Consider the following 17,191-nt stretch of genomic DNA (forward strand, 5'->3'; position numbering starts at 1 on the left):
TTTCACAAAAAAAATAAAAGCAAAACAAAGACATTAGTTGAATAACAAATACAAATTAAATGAGTTTCACACTTAAACAGACAAAGACATGTATTCATACCTCCGGCATTTCCGTCCATTCTTCAGCTGCAGCATTATCCTCAGAGTCTGCACTTACATCTACCGGTAACAAGCTACAGCAGTGAAGACATTTAAAAACATATAAAGAACATTCAATTCATGTACAGTCACGTGTGACTGAGTAATTAACCAGTCACCGTTACCAATAGTTTAAATTATAGATTCAAACACATGATTTTTTTTACCATTAAGACAATATAATCACCTATACACACAGACAAATGTCAGTCATTACTCACACTGCTCTGTCCAATGCAGATTCCACCCAAGAGTCATCTGCAACCACAAACATGATATCCAGATTAACAACAGAGTGTGATGTCTAATGGTTGGTATTTTGTTATTATAAACCAAATACGGGTCATTTCTCACCATCAACATTGCTGCTACATGTGGAGTTGCCCATGCGAGCCACCTTCCTCTTAAGCATGGAGCGGCGCGAGGCACGGCGCACAGACTCCTGAGTCATACTGTGCCGTAGACCGGCCAGCGAGTGACGCAGCTTGAGGGAGCATCGCACGGAGCTTCTCCGCGAGCTTCGCGCTGCGCCAGCGATTGCAATTTTAGCAGCTGTGCGGCCGGGAGAAGGCAGCGGATCTTTAGCACACTCGGCAGCCAATTGGTCCGAGGAAGCGATTCTGACGACGATCCCGGGCGAGGGTATCGTGGGTGGGGACGGGGCGAGGTCCAGCTCGTCTTCTGCATCGTTCACCTTGTTATTTTTGGCCATCTCTTCCTCCTGTGGCTTCTTGTTCTGCTCCTCCACGGTCTTCAGACTTCCACATGACTGGCTCGCATCCTCTGCCGCCTCAGACACCGTTTGTTTGTTTTTACGGGTGGTGCGTTTGGGCCGTGCGGTGTTCATGTTGACGGCTTGAGGGAAAGATTGCACTGTTAAACCAGGAGAAGCTGGATCAGACTTGAGATGGAAGTAAACAATGATTATTTGAAGCGTCGCCATAAAGACTCAACTAGCTGTCCATGTTGTAACAGTCTTTATTTTCCTTTTAGCATAACCATATCAGATACATTTTTCACTCGTCTGTGTAAAAGCAGCTAAATGGTGCACATGCGCAGTGTCTTCTATTCTCGCGGTCGAGTTGGGTTGCACAAAGTAGCTATTCAACAACAATGTGGTCCACAAAGGAAAACGCTTACAGTTTTGTTATTAAAATGAGCTGCGTGGTCAAATTAGCCCAACACAACCGTTAGCTTAGCTAACATGAAACACGAACAACGAACATGCAACACCAAAACGTGCTAACCTAACTTTTTTTACTGTGGTAACCACTAACGTACTGGAAGAGTTACGTTATTCAAACTTAGTTGGTAACAATGTTATAGTTCATAACTGCTTTGCAATGTTTTAAACGGCTCGTGCTACGATGTTAGTCAGCTAACGTTAATTTAGCTAACACTAGTCTTGGACGTCAAAATAAATGGCGTTACCTTCGATGTCTGAATCTCTGAAAGGGGAATCCGATGATCGTTGCTCCGCTTGTTTTAACAGCTAAATCGATCGCATACTGAGGTGGAGGTAAATGTGCTAAAATAACGGCGTTATTATGTGTAAACTCTAAACAACCTGAACCTAACCGCAGTCCTCTGACACTGACCCGCTGAAACCGTTTCAGACTTTATCAGCCAATCACAAGGCGTAGCTCAGTGACGTTAGAGAGGGGTTGTTCGATTTGTTGTTTAGGATTATCCGCAAGGGCGGGCCCTGCGGATCGGAACAATAGAGAGCAATGGCTCGAGGCGGGTAAACCGCCAACATGTGAAGACAGATCGAGCGAACCCAATGAAAAGTTTAGGGCGGAGTTACAGCGTTGATCAGATTTAAATCAACCAACCGATATTTGGCAGGATTTGCGCCGCCCGTCTGTGATACTCAAACACATGTTTGACAGCTTTATCTCCCGTTCTTTAGTCATTTCAGTTTGAGGGACACAAACAGTTTTTATGTAAGAAAAATGAGCGTTTTTTTCTGTTCTTTGTCACACCCTCTCCTGCACACTGTAGGACTGCTAAACAAAGACACCGGATATCAGAATCAAACATGATATTTTAAGTCAAACAACAAAGGTTTTTTTAGATCCAGCTCACCAAGGTGAACATTCTCAAGAGATGGAAAGCAAAAGGGACAATTAAGCTTTGCACAAAATGTAGTTTTATTTGAATATAACTCATTTACAATACAACATTGGTTTTATAACACCGATGGCATATCATGAAAATAACACTAAAAATTTCATACATTTTGTCCATGATTACTAATGCTCGAGTGAATGGAAACATACAACTTAACGGCAGGTTAGATATGAAATAACTTGCTCAACATATTTTTAATTGCTGGTAAATGATGAGGAGGGTCATGGCCATTGTTTCAGAGAGGCCAACAGGAATACGCCGAGACCAGTTTACAAACACACCCGGGCCCTCGAGGAAAAGTAACCGGCTTCCCTGAAAATATAGATGTATATTAGTAAATCAATGATAATCTGTTACTGCATCAGTGCCATTTAAAAAATATGAGATCTGAAATCAAGGAGCAAAGTGAAGATAACACAGTACGAAATAAAATCACATGAGACTTGATGCAACATATTAATTAACAGAAAAATACATGCACATGAATTCAAACAAATAGGCTTGTAGAGGATTTGTTTGGTCATTTTCGGTCTTCCCTCTGTTGAAATATATCATGTATTATGGATTGGGGTGGAGTTTACACTGGAGTGTATTAATCAATAGCATCTTGGCAAATTATTGAGAAACGGAATTCCTCTGAGTATGAATTGGTTTTGCAAACCAGAAGCGTCCTATCATCCTCCAGTGTGCAACATCTGCCACCACAGTCTCCAGATTCACTCCAACATACAGTCGACTGAAATCACATTGTCTTATTCTGACAAATGGTATGTCACTTTCGATTACTGACCAACTCTGGAGCCACTATTTTTGTAAGCATTATGGGAGGTATGATACCAAAGAGGGAGTGTGAGCTCTCGCAGGTATTTTCTCCCTGGATCAGAGGGATGGTGCCATTTCTGGAGTTGTAAAATATGTCATGCATGCAGTTTAAGACTGAATTTTCCTCATTATTGCACTCTTTCTTACTTTGTAACTCAAATACTGTGCCATACCTATTAACTAATGTACTACTGTTGTTATCATTATTTTGTATTGTATCATTTTCATATTCACCATTTGTCTGTAGTTTGGAAGACTAAGTGTGTTTTTTAATATGCAGCACATTTAAGGATGAATATCCTTGTACTAAAAACTAAAATCTATTTTTGCTTGTGTGTGTGTGTGTATCACCTGGCGTTAGAGGGATTGTAGTTCCTGATGCCTTCAGGACAACCTGCAGATCACAGGACTTAATGTTGCCAGCACTGTTGGCCTGTTCCCTCAGTATGATACAAACTTCATCTTTCCTCAGCAGCCAGTCCATCTGACTGCCCAGGTAGTTCACACCACGGACGCAGAGCTCAGAAATGTCATTGGGAAGAAGTGGGGAAAAGGCCAAGCATTCCTTCTGAACTCTAGAAGAAAAACACAGCATGTCACTCTCTGTATCGCTGCCTACATGCTGTGTACATATTGAGGTGTTTTTCATTGTGAACTGACCTAAAGCCAGTATAACCAAACAGCACGGCTTGCAGGAATCCCCCCATCCCTGTGAGAAAGTTGACTGCACCAGAGCCATCTGCTGATTCACTCCATACCTGTGAGGGGAGACAATCACACATTCACAGGATATCCAGTAAACAGGCATTTACTAGCATTATGTGGCTGTGTGAGTCAGAAGGACACCTGGAACGGCCCCTGGATGTTTTTGTAGCACTTCTCAAGTAAACGTTGAGCTCTCTCAGCCTCACCCAGTTCCAGCCAGCCGATTGCAAACATACCCTTACAATGGAAAGCAAAAGCATTGGTATAAACATACACTTATTAAGAAAGAAGTATCAGCAACAACAGGCTTTTAAATCCAATACAAGGAGACACTGTAAAACATATAATTATGTGCACTACAGGCAACTAATACAACTAAAAAACCAAACCAATTTACATGACAGCTGTTGATACTAGGTCATTTGCATTTGCGTAATTTGGTTTTACAAAATCTGTGATGAGCTATTAAAATAGTTGTTACAGATTAAAACACCAACAGTCTAAAGTAGACAAAAATGAACTCCACCTCTAGCAGTTATATTTGGTAATAATCAAATCCAATCCAATAAAATGCTGACGGATATGTACTTTGAGTACATTTTGCAGTAAATACTTGTACTTTAAAGCTGCATTTGTGTGTTTTTTTGGATAAACACTGACATCATCACCTTATGAAGTTGATGTGACTAACGTGTTAGCAAACAGTTGCCTTTGTTCACATTCAGCATTTACAGAGCAACATTAGCATATTCACACTCTTTTATCTCCACCTTCACAAATATGGCCTAATTTGAGCTTTAAGTAAGATTATGAATGCAAGACCTTCAATTGTGTATTTTTTACATTGTGGTTTGGCTACTCTTATATATACTTTAGTAAAGGATCTGAACACTTCTTTAAGTGCATTTGGCAATAAATCTCTGATACAGTCACATGCAACATGCTGTGTCTTACCCACGTCATGGCCGGACCATTAGGGTCTGTTACTGGTTCATACGCTTCCAGGTCATTTCTCCTGATCTCTGGGGACATCAGCAGTCCAAGAGGATAGCCCAACATCACCGTGTCTGCCTGTTTCACTGGATGACCTGTGAGAAGTACAAATTATATTCCCACATCGTGGACATGATTATCTTATGAAGGTCAGTGTCCAAAAGAAACAAAAAGTAACCTTTGACGTAGCCATCGAACTCAGGATGGTACTGGGATTCCTCGTCAAAAGGTATTTTGAGGTGTTCGGCCACTTCCTGCCATTCTTTCGGTGCCGGATGTTGTAGGAGGTCGGCCAAATCTACAGCGAACTGGAGACTGATGAATGAGAAACGTTCTGTGTTATTGGTAATCACCAGTTAATATCCACTGCAGGAAAATATTCAAATACCAGTACCTGAATTTGGCCACCGCGTTTGTGTACACAGAGTTGTTGACATCGTAGTAATACTCATCAGGTGGCATGACACCTGAACGGGAAAAAAGGGAAATGCTTCATGCTATTTTAGTTCTACTTTGTTACGTTTTGTGTGATTTGTGTTTTTCCGTGGAAGATGAGAGAGGTCAGATGTCTTTAATTTAACTTCTATTGACTCATTTGCCTGTTAATCATGTAAAGCTGAATGTATTCTGTATAATAATCCTTCTAATCATGTTCTTTTTACCTAAGAGGTGATACTTCTGGTCCTCGAGGTTCCATGATGCTCTAGAAACCCAGTAATCTGCCACACCGTAGATCACCTCTCTGCCCTGGCCCTCTGTGAACATGGACAGCTCCTGCAACAAAGAGCTGAGTTGATATCCTCACACAGGCCCGGGTGAGACACTATGATGAGTGGGGATAAAAGAGTATACCTCAGTGAGGTAGAGATAGTGTTGGAAGGCCAGGGTGACATCTCCATTTATGTGAATCTCTTGTTGTCCATAAATGTCCTCTGGACACACCTCCCTCCCTGACACAGCACTCTCCCATGGGAACTTCAGTCCCTGTATTGGTAACATCTTTTCTTTAGAAGACTCAGTCGCAGTTTCATGGTTATTGTTAAAATGTAGAACAAGAGCACGCAGAAAAAGAGTAACAGTATCAGCCCTAAATTATACACAACACTGTTACCACCAGTCTGTTTCCATCCCTCAGCAACTTAACTGACACGAATATGATATCAAACAACAACGCTCTCGTTTACTCTTATCTGCAGATACTCTATTTGTTACAGCTATTAAAGACGCTTGAGGCTAAAGTGTTGCTAGTACAACATTCTAGGTAAAGTTAACTGTAAATGTTGAATTACTGTTGATGTAATGTAGCTCGTTTTGATCTTTTGTAGACTTTATTTTTTAGTTTTACAAGCATAATTATTTTTGTTGTATTTCCAATGGGGACTTAAAGGAAAAGTTTAACATTTGGGTAAAATACACTTTTTTTTGCCGAGATTTAGATCAGAAGATCGATACAACTCTCGTGTGTGTATGCTCATTTAAAGAATAGAGCTAGATGTTCAGCCTAGAATAAAGACCTGAAGCTAGTCTGGCTCTGTTCAAAGGTAACAAAATGCATGCATATACCTATAAAGCTTACTGATTCACATGTTGCATCTTGCCAGGTTAGCTCTTTCCCGCCTTGCTGCTCGTCTTTCGCTAAATGAAGCTGCTAAGCTAAGCTAACCTGTTCCTGGTTCTGCTTCTGGACAAAATTCATTGTTACAACACACATGCTCTAACTTTTGTGGATTGCATCGCATCCTTTTCTGATTTGTTACTACCATTGAGTTTCTCATGTGTTGTCCTAAAGTTTTCAGTTTCACATCTGCTCCCAGTAAAAAAAAAGCTACAAAGACCAAATGTTCTCTTCAACTTTGTTAGGAATGTGTTTAGCTCACTGCATAGCTGTGCACTCATAGTCAGTGAGGGAAGAAGAGCTGTGATGGTGATGGAGTATCCCACTGATGATCATACCTTGAAGCCCTGCTTTTGGGCATTGTCTTTTGCCCCATCCATAGTCCCCACCCGGTACTCCAGCACAGATCGGGCTAGCTTTGGATAGAAGAGGGCTATGGCAGGATACATCCAAATGTCCTGTCACAGGAAGGTGGGATCATTGTGTGATACATCATACAACCCAAACCAACAACATCCAAACAACATAGCTAGCCATCAACGGACACCATGCCTTACCTGGTCCCAGAAAATGTGTCCCCAGTAGTCCTGACCATCCCCACCATTAGACAGTCCGCCTGGACTGACTCCACCAAAGGAGCTGGAGGTGTCATGTATGGAGGGGAAGGCGCTAAGGAGGTAAAACATGCAGCCTATCAGAGCCTTGCAGAGGCCCTCTGACCCTGCCACCTCCACCTTGCTCTGCAGCCACAGTTCTTTCCAGGCCTTCTCGTGAGACGGACGCAGGTCACCAGAGGCTATCAGATTCAGGCCCTCGTCATAATTGGCCTCAGCTGTGTCTAAACTGTTGGCCACAACCAGGATGAAGGCCCAGCGAGCCTGGCTCTGTCCTGGAAGCAGTGTCAGGGTGGGGGGTTTGGGGGTCCAGATAAGGTGCACTGACGGACAGGAACCTCCTGGGAACTCAGCAGTGGTCACCTTTCCTTGGACGTGACTGAGGGAGAGTGGGATGTAGACTGTGTGAGGCATCATATTCATACTGCAGTTCAAAATGCGCATTTTACAGATGTTTTTGTGAAGCGTACCTTCCTCCTTTGTAATCAGGACAAGACTCGAAAACAATGTCTTTGCTTTGAGGTGTGAATGAGCTGACCAGATTCACAGTGATTGTCTCCTCTGAGGTCACCTGACGCACCATCAGAATCTCCATCACCATCAGGTTAGGGTAGTATCGGTGTGAATACAGAGACTGTGAGACCGTTACACTTGCTGAGCTCAGGCTGTGGGTGAAAATACCTGAAAATACCATTAGTCGTCATAATTCTTCACAACACAGATTCCTGCAATCAGACGGTCAAATACTGCAGAGACTACCTGTGCGGGTGTCCAGGCTGTAGGTGTGCTGGGCTGGTGCGTCCATCTCAACCTTCACAGCAAGAGGACAGGGGACATCCGCACGGTGACAACGTCCACCCTCCCCGTTATACACCCCCCCCATGTGCATGGTATTGTTGTACACCCTCCATCCCAGCAGCCCATTGGCTAGTGGAGGGAGGAAGCGGCGGTCAGTGGGTAGAGCGTCAGTGGTGAAGATGTAAGGGTCTTCATCATAGGACATGGTGGTGTTCAGTTGGAAATCTGGTTTCCCCAATGCAGTCAGGGTTCGTTGAGAGGGTCCCAGCTCTTCAACAGTGAATAATTATTTCACATAATACAAGTTAGCGTGGTCTGACAACATCTATATTTTGAAATCAGTTCTCAATGGGAATAACACACTGCCTCATTGAGATTATTATGGTTATGTGCTGTATTTATGCAAGCTTACGAAACTAAAATATCTCAGTTTGCATGGGTATGAGGCACGAGATCACTGCTGGAAACGTTTACTGTGGAACCAAACACACACTCTTCACAGGTTCCTGCCTGCACAGGCTATTTGTGGAATGTGTACTTTGACACTTTTGTGTCACAAGACATGTGCCATCCTAAGACATCATGAAGCAATGATGTGAACAGAAAGTTTAAAAAGGAGCCACTCATCCAACAAAACAAAAACAGACTCAAATTCCTCAGTAATTAAGCATTGAAGTAGTAATTACATTGAAGGCAAATAAATAAACATACAATGTCAGAGCTTAAGCTAAACCACTCCTGAAAGTTAATCAAAGGTGTTGCATTCAACAGCCTGCATAAATAATACCCAGCATACATCCTTTCAACATACATTAAACGGGAAGAAACATCTGTTTCTGCAACAAAGAGGAATGCTGAAAAAGCTAATTGAAGATAAAACCTGCAGAAGGTCCCAAAGCGCTCGTCCTTAACTATTTAACCAACAAAAAACAAAGAGCTCATGTGTTGTAGTTCCTTTTGGAGTCCATGTGAAAGCAAAGGACTCAAATGTTGTTGATAAAGTGGGTTGAAGTTAGTAGTGTCGTGCTGAGGACTGGAGGAGGCCATGCAGCCTTCTGTGCTGCAGAGAAAACCTGGACATGATTATGGGTCTGCTGGAAAACATGGCATGGATTTAATGTCGAGGATAAAGCAGAGTATGTGTAAACCCAGCAGTGCAGTTTTCACTGGATCAATATAGATCACCACTCGATTTTAACATGCTCATTAGATTTTCAGTGAATGTCAAGAACACAAGTATTTATGTTGTCAACTCCCAGCTTGAAGAAAAAGGTCTTAACGACATAAAGATACACTTTAGTTACAGTTGGTCAGTCTTGTTACAGGCTGTAACTACTGCCACATGTGCGCACATATTCACAATTAAAGCATCAGGACCACTTGGCTGAGACTGTGAAAATACTCTGAAGGTCACCGTTACAGTGTTTACATTTCCATCCCATCTCTTCTAAGAAGTATCACGTCACTCTCTCCAAACTAAATCATGCCATCTCCCCTCTGCTCACCAGTCGCTCTAAACTCCCTTCTTACCTTTTTGCTGTTCGCTCTTTTATTTTACATCTCACTCAACCAATTTACACGATCATTTGCCAACCAAGAAATGCAACATCCTCTGTTTGCAGATGTAATTTCTCTCTTTACCCTCATTTCTCTACTGTAAAGGCAAAAATTGTTCAGGAAATGATTATTGTTATTTGTAATGGGATAAAAGCCACGGTACAGCCTATTAAGAGACGTGGGCCCCTGGTAAACCTGCTAGAAGGCCGCTATTGAGGGTCTCTCTGATGAACACCACCCAGTATTCCTGTACCCAGTACTCACTTCCGGTCCCAGGTGGACGTTTGAGCGCTCTACCAATTTTACACATAAAAGCCAGTTTGTCAGTCAATTTGTGACAGAAAAGGATACAAAATATGAATGTGGTTTGAAAGATTAGTGCATCGAACAGACAAGAAAGGTTTAATAAAAGACTTGGTTGCATTGTGGGAATTGTAGGACCTGGCATTTGTAAGGCTTAGCACATACCGTTTCACCTTATGAGCCTTTCTCTTGATCCAACAAGATGTTCTGCCTCACTCGCAGCTCAGCTGTAGCATTTCACGAGTTTCACCACTTGGTTGCGCTGAGGAGCTGTTTGTGTAACATCTGGCAACATGCCGGGGGTCAGAGCCACAAACCCTGGGAAAAGAAGTGCTTTGTCCATATAAGGCTGCAATCCATCCGCTTCCCTTCCTCTGTCTTTCTCAGACCTGAGGGATATTTACAGAGAGAGCCTCGGCCAGCCTGCCCTTCCTTATTAGGAGCGCAGCTTGTTGTCAGTACTTGTACCCTGCAGGACAGTGGTCCATCGCTCTGCTCTCAGATGAGACAAACAGATGGATGACTGGTGTTAACTACACTTTAGTCCAAACGGACAAGAGCTCAAAACACAACGGGAGTCTCACAGCTTTTTACCCAGACGTCTACTGAGCACTCATCCAGCATTTCTATCATGTCAGTGAAGCAAGTGATGAACTGTCCACCTGGGAGCATCAGTAGATGAATGGACCAGTCCAAACATACTCTAAATACATCTGTGTTGCCCTGTTTCCTCTGCTATGCTCACTGTGTTGCAGCTGTTCTGTTCCTCTTCTTTTTTTTTCTCCCCAGTGATGAACATCTGGCTACCAGAACAACTGTAGGCAGGGACGATACAATGTGGGTGAAGCGGGAAAATCTGACGACTCCATCGGTCACAACACATTAATAATACGATGGGAATTAAAGTGGGATTGAGTGTTGTGGAGGGAAACACTGTTCAGGATACATCCTTGTCAAAGAGTAAAGTAACATTGAATGTCTGTGAACAAAGCAGTAGAGGTGAATCTGACATTCACGTGTACACAATAACTAGGAAGTTGCTACAAACACACTTGTTTTTATTAGGGTGCAGACATCCATTCAATATATTAGAAAACCAACATGTGAAGAAAAGCTACATGGAATTTGACTTCAAAGGGGGTATTATTCAAGACGAATATTTATACACATAATATACATCACCACGCTCCACTGCAAGAGAGAAATTGACAATGAAAAACTATGAAAATAATATCTTTATCGATGGTAATATTTAAAACCATCCATAGCATAATAGGCTTTGAGCTGTGGGTAACTTCTCCCTCCACTCACAAGCAAGAGGGTGCTGCTCTGAAACAGGTCCGTCTGTCTGGAGGACGGGCGAAGCGTCGCACATCTTTTATTGCTTTGCAGAGAGTAAAGTGCTGTGGTCGACTGACCTGCTTCTGCGGCCATCTTTTATTTATTTTTTTTAAGAGCATGAAGTGTGTTTGTGGTCACAAAAATAACAATGTATGTGAGGAAGTGCATAGGTGGAGAGGTAGGTGGGTTCAAACACTGGCATGTGGAGACCAAACAACCCAACAGAGTTCTGTGGACTGTCCCCGTCATCAGGACGATGTTGAATGTAGAGACAGAGCCTGAAACGTGAAAGAACTACAACAAAACCTTTACTGCTTGACAACACCTTCGATTTGAACTGCGAGTATTCCCTTTGGCTGCACCTTGTGGCCGTTTATTTCCATCCATACAAAACATACACACATTCACTTCCTGCCACCCTTTAACCCCCTCTGTCACCAGGGTTACGCCCCTTTCCTTAAAGAGGCCCCGTGAATCCGGTCGTTCCCTACAATGTCATGTATTTTTCGCCATGACTCGGCGAGCTACGCACACAGTTACGAACACAAAGCTAAAAGCTAACACATCAGAAAGCACGAAGATTCAACACAGATTCCAGAGATATCTTCAGAATGTCTCTCCGTGAAACCATTACAGAGCTATCAGCCAACAAGCACCAGCACCATAAACCGCTTTATCAATAATAATCATAAATGCACCATACCGTGAGCTGATTTCGTGAAGAGAACAGATAAATTCCTGGTTATTTCTATTCAAATATGTGTTAGACGTATATCCTGTTTGTCATTGAACTGTTTCCTTGAAGAAAGGGGGGTCAATCTAGTTTAGGGGAGCTGGGGGTGGGGATTTTACTTTCGGCGTATTGGATTTTACGCTTTGCGAGGGACGGCGCGGTTTTGATTTTGACTGGCTAACGATTCTGTCAATCAATACAACGTTGTCCCAGCTCAATTCTATGGACTGATGCATCGAAGGAGGGTTCATTCACTGAAATCGACCAATGCTGAGGTAGGTCTCCACAGACACAGAGAAACTGCAGTCAGACGAGACAACTCCATAGATTACAGACACAAACGGGGCTCAGAGAGGATTATGGCTCTCAAAATGAAGCCACACTGCTGTATTTGGATAGATTGAACACTATTAGTGATAAAACAAGTGAAATATATAGTTATATAGGATATAAAATTACAATGGAACAGCTGGTTCCAAAATGACAATTTCGTGAACTCGCCTGACCTCTCTGCAAATTCTGACTTTGATAAAGTGAAGCAGGACAAAATTAGAGAGGTTTTAGTACAGAGAGACTGTTCATATACTGTGCTATGATTTGGAAGAGGTTTGAACTTTCAGCTGCATTATTCAAAAGACATAATCATGCTTTCATGCTTTTTTTTCAGGCGAACCTGAAACTTTTCAATTTGAGCTGTGTGCCATCTTCATTTACTCTTAACCAGTAACATATACAAAAAAACAAAACTGCAATCTTCAAAGGATAATCCCTGAGAATATTTCACATCCGATTTTCTGATCAATTTAAATTAGTATGTGCTTGTAATTGTACATTTTGGCTGACGTAAATTTGTATCACAACCTCTCGAAATATGATTTCGTCAGAGTACGATTTCATTGAAAGACGATCAATGTTGAAATATTGCCCCTAATGTGTGCTAGTTGTTTATTAATTACTGCATGGTCTAGTCCTTGGATTCATTTGTGATCTGTCCCCATACCTCACTGCTGAAACTACTGGAACCTCAAGGTATTGTCCTTTTTTGGTTTGAGAGAAAAAGGTTAATGTTAAACTTTAGCTGCACCATATTTACAGCACCCATCCCCTACACCTTTACTCCCGTGTATTTCACTTCTTGTTTTAACTGTATGCACTCCGTTGGGAGTGTGAATGCGGGTGTGCTCAGAGTGTCAGGTTGGCAAACCTTTTCATTTTTTACGTTTCCAGTTTTCGTAGTACCCTGATTGACCTGAAGATATTTTTTGCTGCCATGGAGTTTGTTAAAATGCTTATTCACAACCGTTGCCGTGATTGTATTCAGTGGTTTTCGGGTTTTCAGTAGTCCGAGCATGCTATTGATTGGAGGTAGAGAGAGCCATACTGAGACATACTTGCCATCTTCGAGGCTTAACAGAACATCATCTTGGTATGTGAGCCATGCTCTGGTCCTGTCTCACATTGCCAGCAGCTCAGAGTTGGACTCAACAGGTAACTATCAGTCTGAAATTGAGATAAATGGCCCGCAAATCTGGAGGTAGATCCAGAGATCATTAGTGCAGGGTTAAAAGAAGGTACCATCCCAAAACAACAAAATGCAACAACATCGAAAGATTTTGGAGTTTGTAAAATCAGCCGCTATATAATGGAATGTATTCTGTCTTCCAGACAGCGACTGTCTTAATCATAGTAACAAAATAGGAGTGGGAGGGACGTTAGCGTTCAAATCAACGTAGCTGGATGGTCAGACCGGCGGCCATTTGAATGTGTTCCTTTCATAGACTGAATAAGAAGTGGAGGCAGTCATCGGGATGCCACTCATTGGTTTGTGGACTACCGTTTTAAAGTGCAGTTGTTGCCAAGTTGTTTCTTTCTCAACAAAAGAACAGATGTCACCATATTTAGAATGTGGAGGAGTGACATAGAGACGCAGGCAGCGACCCTTTATGGTCTGTTTGACTCTAAATGGACCATAATGTACGAAGTGAACATCATGCTGTATTGAAGAAGACTTGAAACTAGAGATTGAGACCATAAACTCATGTTTACAATGTTTACTGAGGTAATAAATCAAGAGAGAAGTAGAGTAATTTTCTCATCGACTTCTATACAATTCTTTTAGCAAACAGAGGAGTCGCCACCTGCTGGTGTGTAGAGAGAATGCACGTTTTAAGAAACTGCTGCATCAGCTTCACTCGGCAGAACCGGTGATTGCCGCCTGGTCCGTTGCCATTCAGCCCGCTTTAGCAAGCTAACTTCTGTATAAACTCAACTGACTTACGGAAAATCACAGACTCACTTAGGTGAGGATTTGCAATAACGACTAAAATGAGCAGTGGAGTAGTAACATTAGCATCGAGAGTCAGAGTAAATAAGTAAAATTGAATAACTTAATACTTCCTGCGTAAGCTCTCTTCCCAGCAAGCTGCGACACTTTACGTCCCCTCTGATGTGGTTGTCGCCATAACAACAAACAACATCTGACCTTTTCTTTTGTAGTCAAATGACCTCGGAACAGTTCACAAGACAATGAATTGAAACAGGTTCCTCAAAAGACATTTGTATCATCGAGCTCTGTTTCATCACCGTCTGAAAGTTAAAAGGCTATAAAACTAACTTCATAACTTGATCTAGTTCAGCTGGGCCTTCCAGGCTATCAAAGTCCTGTCTCTCTTCCTTCAGCTGACATCCACCCTGCATCGTTTGCTTTTGCACCTTCAACACTTTCGCAGCACACATGCCACACATCCATGCATTGGTTTCATGCTTTCATGGCTAACATTGCTGATTTCCACACCGTGTGGTGTGTAATGTAATACATTACAGACAGATGGCTGATCCAAATCTGCCTGCAGGAGTTCACAGCTCACATGCTCGACTTAAGTTTTAAACTAAAGCGAAAGCCTTTTTTTCGACTTCATCTAATTGATACCATAAATGAAAGGTAATTGGCTTTTACATGCATTTACTCTCCACTGCAGCTCTGCTCACCAGACTTGGGAGGTCACCCTGGAGAGAAATAGAAGGTCTATGTTCATCCTTTAGTCCTACCCAGATTGATCATCTTGTCGATAGTGCTACAAGCTCACTGAGAAGGACACTAGACTCTATTGCTCCTTTAAAAAAGAAGTTAGTCAAACAAAGGAGGTTCGCTCCATGTTATAACCCTGAAACCCGCAAATAAAAGCAAACATCGCGAAAACTTGAAAGAACATGGCATTCCACTAACTTGGAAGAATCTCGGCTAGTCTGGCGAGATAGTCTTAAAACGTATAAGAAGGCCCTCCGTAATGCCAGAGCAGCTTATTACTCATTGTTAATAGAGAAACATAAGAACAACCCCAGGTTCCTCTTCAGCACTGTAGCAGGCTGACAGGGAGTCACAGCTCTGTTGTGCCGAGTATCCCTATAGACCTCAGTAGCAATGACTTCATGAACTTCTTTAATGATAAGATTATAATTATTAGAGAGAACATTAATAATCCCCTGCCCTCGACAAGTACCGATCTTTCCACAAATAGAGTAACCTTAGCTCTGGTAAAAATAATTAATGACCTTTTAATCATCATTTAACCTCACCTCATTTAAATCAAGATTGAAGACTTTTCAGTTTGCTGCTGCCTTTAATTGAACCACATTCAATTAATATATTAATCAATTTCCTGCATTTCTGCATTTTACTACTGTATTTTATTTCTTACACTGTTCTTAATTGCTGTTAAATCTCCTTTTCTTTTGCCTTATGTTTTGATGCTTTTAATGGTTTTAAAAAGGACTGCACAATATATCGCCATTTCCTCCGGGACCGAGTTCGTGCAAGGCGTACACTATAAAACGCAGATCGGCAGAGATCTTTTCCAGACGTGGTTTGTGTGTTAGTAATTGCAGAATTGCGGCAGTGTATGGTTGATTGCGTGCAGCGCAATGTCTCAAGGAGACATCGATTCATATTTAGAAAGTGCACAATATGTCGGCATTTCCTCCGGGACCGAGTTCGTGCAAGGCGTACACTATAAAACGCAGATCGGCAGAGATCTTTTCCAGACGTGGTTTGTGTGCGAGTAATTGCAGAATTGCGGCAGTGTATGGTTGATTGCGTGCAGCGCAATGTCTCAGGGAGACATCGATTCAAATTTAGAAAGTGCACAATATGTCGCCATTTCCTCCGGGACCGAGTTCGTGCAAGGCGTACACTATAAAACGCAGATCGGTAGAGATCTTTTCCAGACGTGGTTTGTGTGCGAGTAATTGCAGAATTGCGGCAGTGTATGGTTGATTGCGTGCAGCGTAATGTCTCAGGGAGACATCAATTATTGTTTCAATGTATGTTTTAAATCTCCTTTACTTTTTACGACTGAATTTTATTTCTTACACTGTTTCTTTAATTGTTTTTAAATCTCCTTTTCTTTTGCCTTATGTTTTGATGCTTTTAATGGTTTTATGTGAAGCACTTTGAATTACCTTGTTGTTGAAATGTGCTATACAAATAAACTTGCCTTGCCTTGCCTTTAATCGCATCAGACAAAGGACTCGTTTCTGTTCTTGTCCTGTTAGACCTTAGTGCTGCGTTCGACACTATAGACCACTACATCCTGTTGCAGAGACTGGAACATTATATTGGCATCAAAGGAACCGCACTGAACTGGTTTGGATCCTATTTATCGGATCGATCTCAGTTTGTTTATGTAAACGATGAAGCCTCGATGAAGACCAATGTCAATTATGGAGTTCCACAAGGTTCTGTGCTTGGACCAATCTTGTTCACCTTCAGGCAATATTATCAGAAAACACTCAAACTTTCATTGTTATGCAGATGATACTCAATTATATATATCGATTGCACCATCTGAGGCAAATTTGTAATTTATAATTTGTGATTTTGGGCTATACAAAAATGAATTGAATTGAATCCTTTGAATGCTGAGTGACTGTATGCCCCTTGTGGCCCTGCGGGACCTATAGTGGGTGTTGAAAGGAGGAGAAAAGAAAGGCTATGGGTGTAAGCCAGTTTTGAACACAATGGGGAGACAGAACAAATATGACTCCACAGAACTGCTCAGATAACACGGATCCTGAGGGAGTAGTTTCCCATGAAGCCGACCAAATCCTTTTCTACCAATCTCTTTGGGTTCCCATGTGTTCCTGCATGTAAATGATAGCTTGAAACAGTGCCTCATCTGCACTGCGCCAGGTAGCCCAAACCCCATGTGTGAGCCACCAATAGCTGCAATAGACACATGACTGAAAGCTAGGGGAGCAGGTGATATTGGTCAATATCTTAAAAAGTAAATAGAAGCTTTTTGATCATTTTGATAAGCTTTGTCCAATGCTGCTACACAGAACACTTGGCAGCAATCAGCCCTATGGTTCAGGAAGAGATGAACCGTATGAAAGGCGGGGTCGTATCAAATTTGTGCTTTGTGGGGTGTTAAATACACGGCC

At 42.1% G+C, this 17,191-nt stretch overlaps 2 protein-coding genes across 13 annotated transcripts in view; both read right to left on the minus strand.

Annotated features, from left to right (window-relative positions):
* The window catches only part of LOC306786567 (uncharacterized protein), a 28,388-nt gene extending 26,654 nt beyond the window's left edge, over positions 1-1,734 (minus strand). For 8 of the 9 annotated variants that reach the window (XM_079297428.1, XM_079297430.1, XM_079297429.1 and 5 more), the window contains exons 1-4: positions 1,570-1,734; positions 493-993; positions 360-396; positions 101-173 (exon numbers count right to left, since the gene is read on the minus strand). In XM_079297428.1, the coding sequence (XP_079153554.1) occupies positions 101-173; positions 360-396; positions 493-985 (603 nt within the window). In that variant the 5' untranslated portion in view covers positions 986-993; positions 1,570-1,734. Of the gene's footprint in view, positions 1-100; positions 174-359; positions 397-492; positions 1,012-1,569 lie in introns of all 9 variants that reach the window. The other variant, XM_079297427.1, reaches the window with a different exon arrangement.
* Positions 1,735-2,267: 533 nt separating this feature from the next.
* On the minus strand, positions 2,268-11,828 carry LOC306786494 (protein-glucosylgalactosylhydroxylysine glucosidase-like). Of its 4 annotated transcripts, XM_079297418.1 has the most exons (15): positions 11,723-11,801; positions 9,844-9,996; positions 7,780-8,088; positions 7,491-7,701; positions 6,964-7,399; positions 6,745-6,864; positions 5,644-5,775; positions 5,454-5,565; positions 5,186-5,258; positions 4,970-5,106; positions 4,753-4,886; positions 3,940-4,035; positions 3,754-3,851; positions 3,445-3,668; positions 2,268-2,583 (listed from the first exon to the last, which is right to left on the minus strand). In XM_079297418.1, exons 3-15 carry the CDS (start codon positions 8,021-8,023, stop codon positions 2,507-2,509), a joined length of 2,094 nt encoding a protein of 697 aa, XP_079153544.1. In that variant the 5' UTR covers positions 8,024-8,088; positions 9,844-9,996; positions 11,723-11,801; the 3' UTR covers positions 2,268-2,506. The 4 variants fall into 4 exon arrangements, with proteins under 4 accessions (XP_079153544.1, XP_079153541.1, XP_079153543.1 ...); XM_079297415.1 differs by lacking the exon at positions 9,844-9,996 and having other exon boundaries at positions 11,723-11,828; XM_079297417.1 differs by lacking the exon at positions 11,723-11,801 and having other exon boundaries at positions 9,844-11,679.
* Between the last annotated feature and the right edge of the window lie 5,363 nt (positions 11,829-17,191).

The sequence above is a fragment of the Melanostigma gelatinosum genome, assembly GCF_949748355.1.
Source record: "Melanostigma gelatinosum genome assembly, contig: SUPER_1_unloc_2, whole genome shotgun sequence".
Taxonomy (NCBI): Eukaryota; Metazoa; Chordata; class Actinopteri; order Perciformes; family Zoarcidae; genus Melanostigma; species Melanostigma gelatinosum.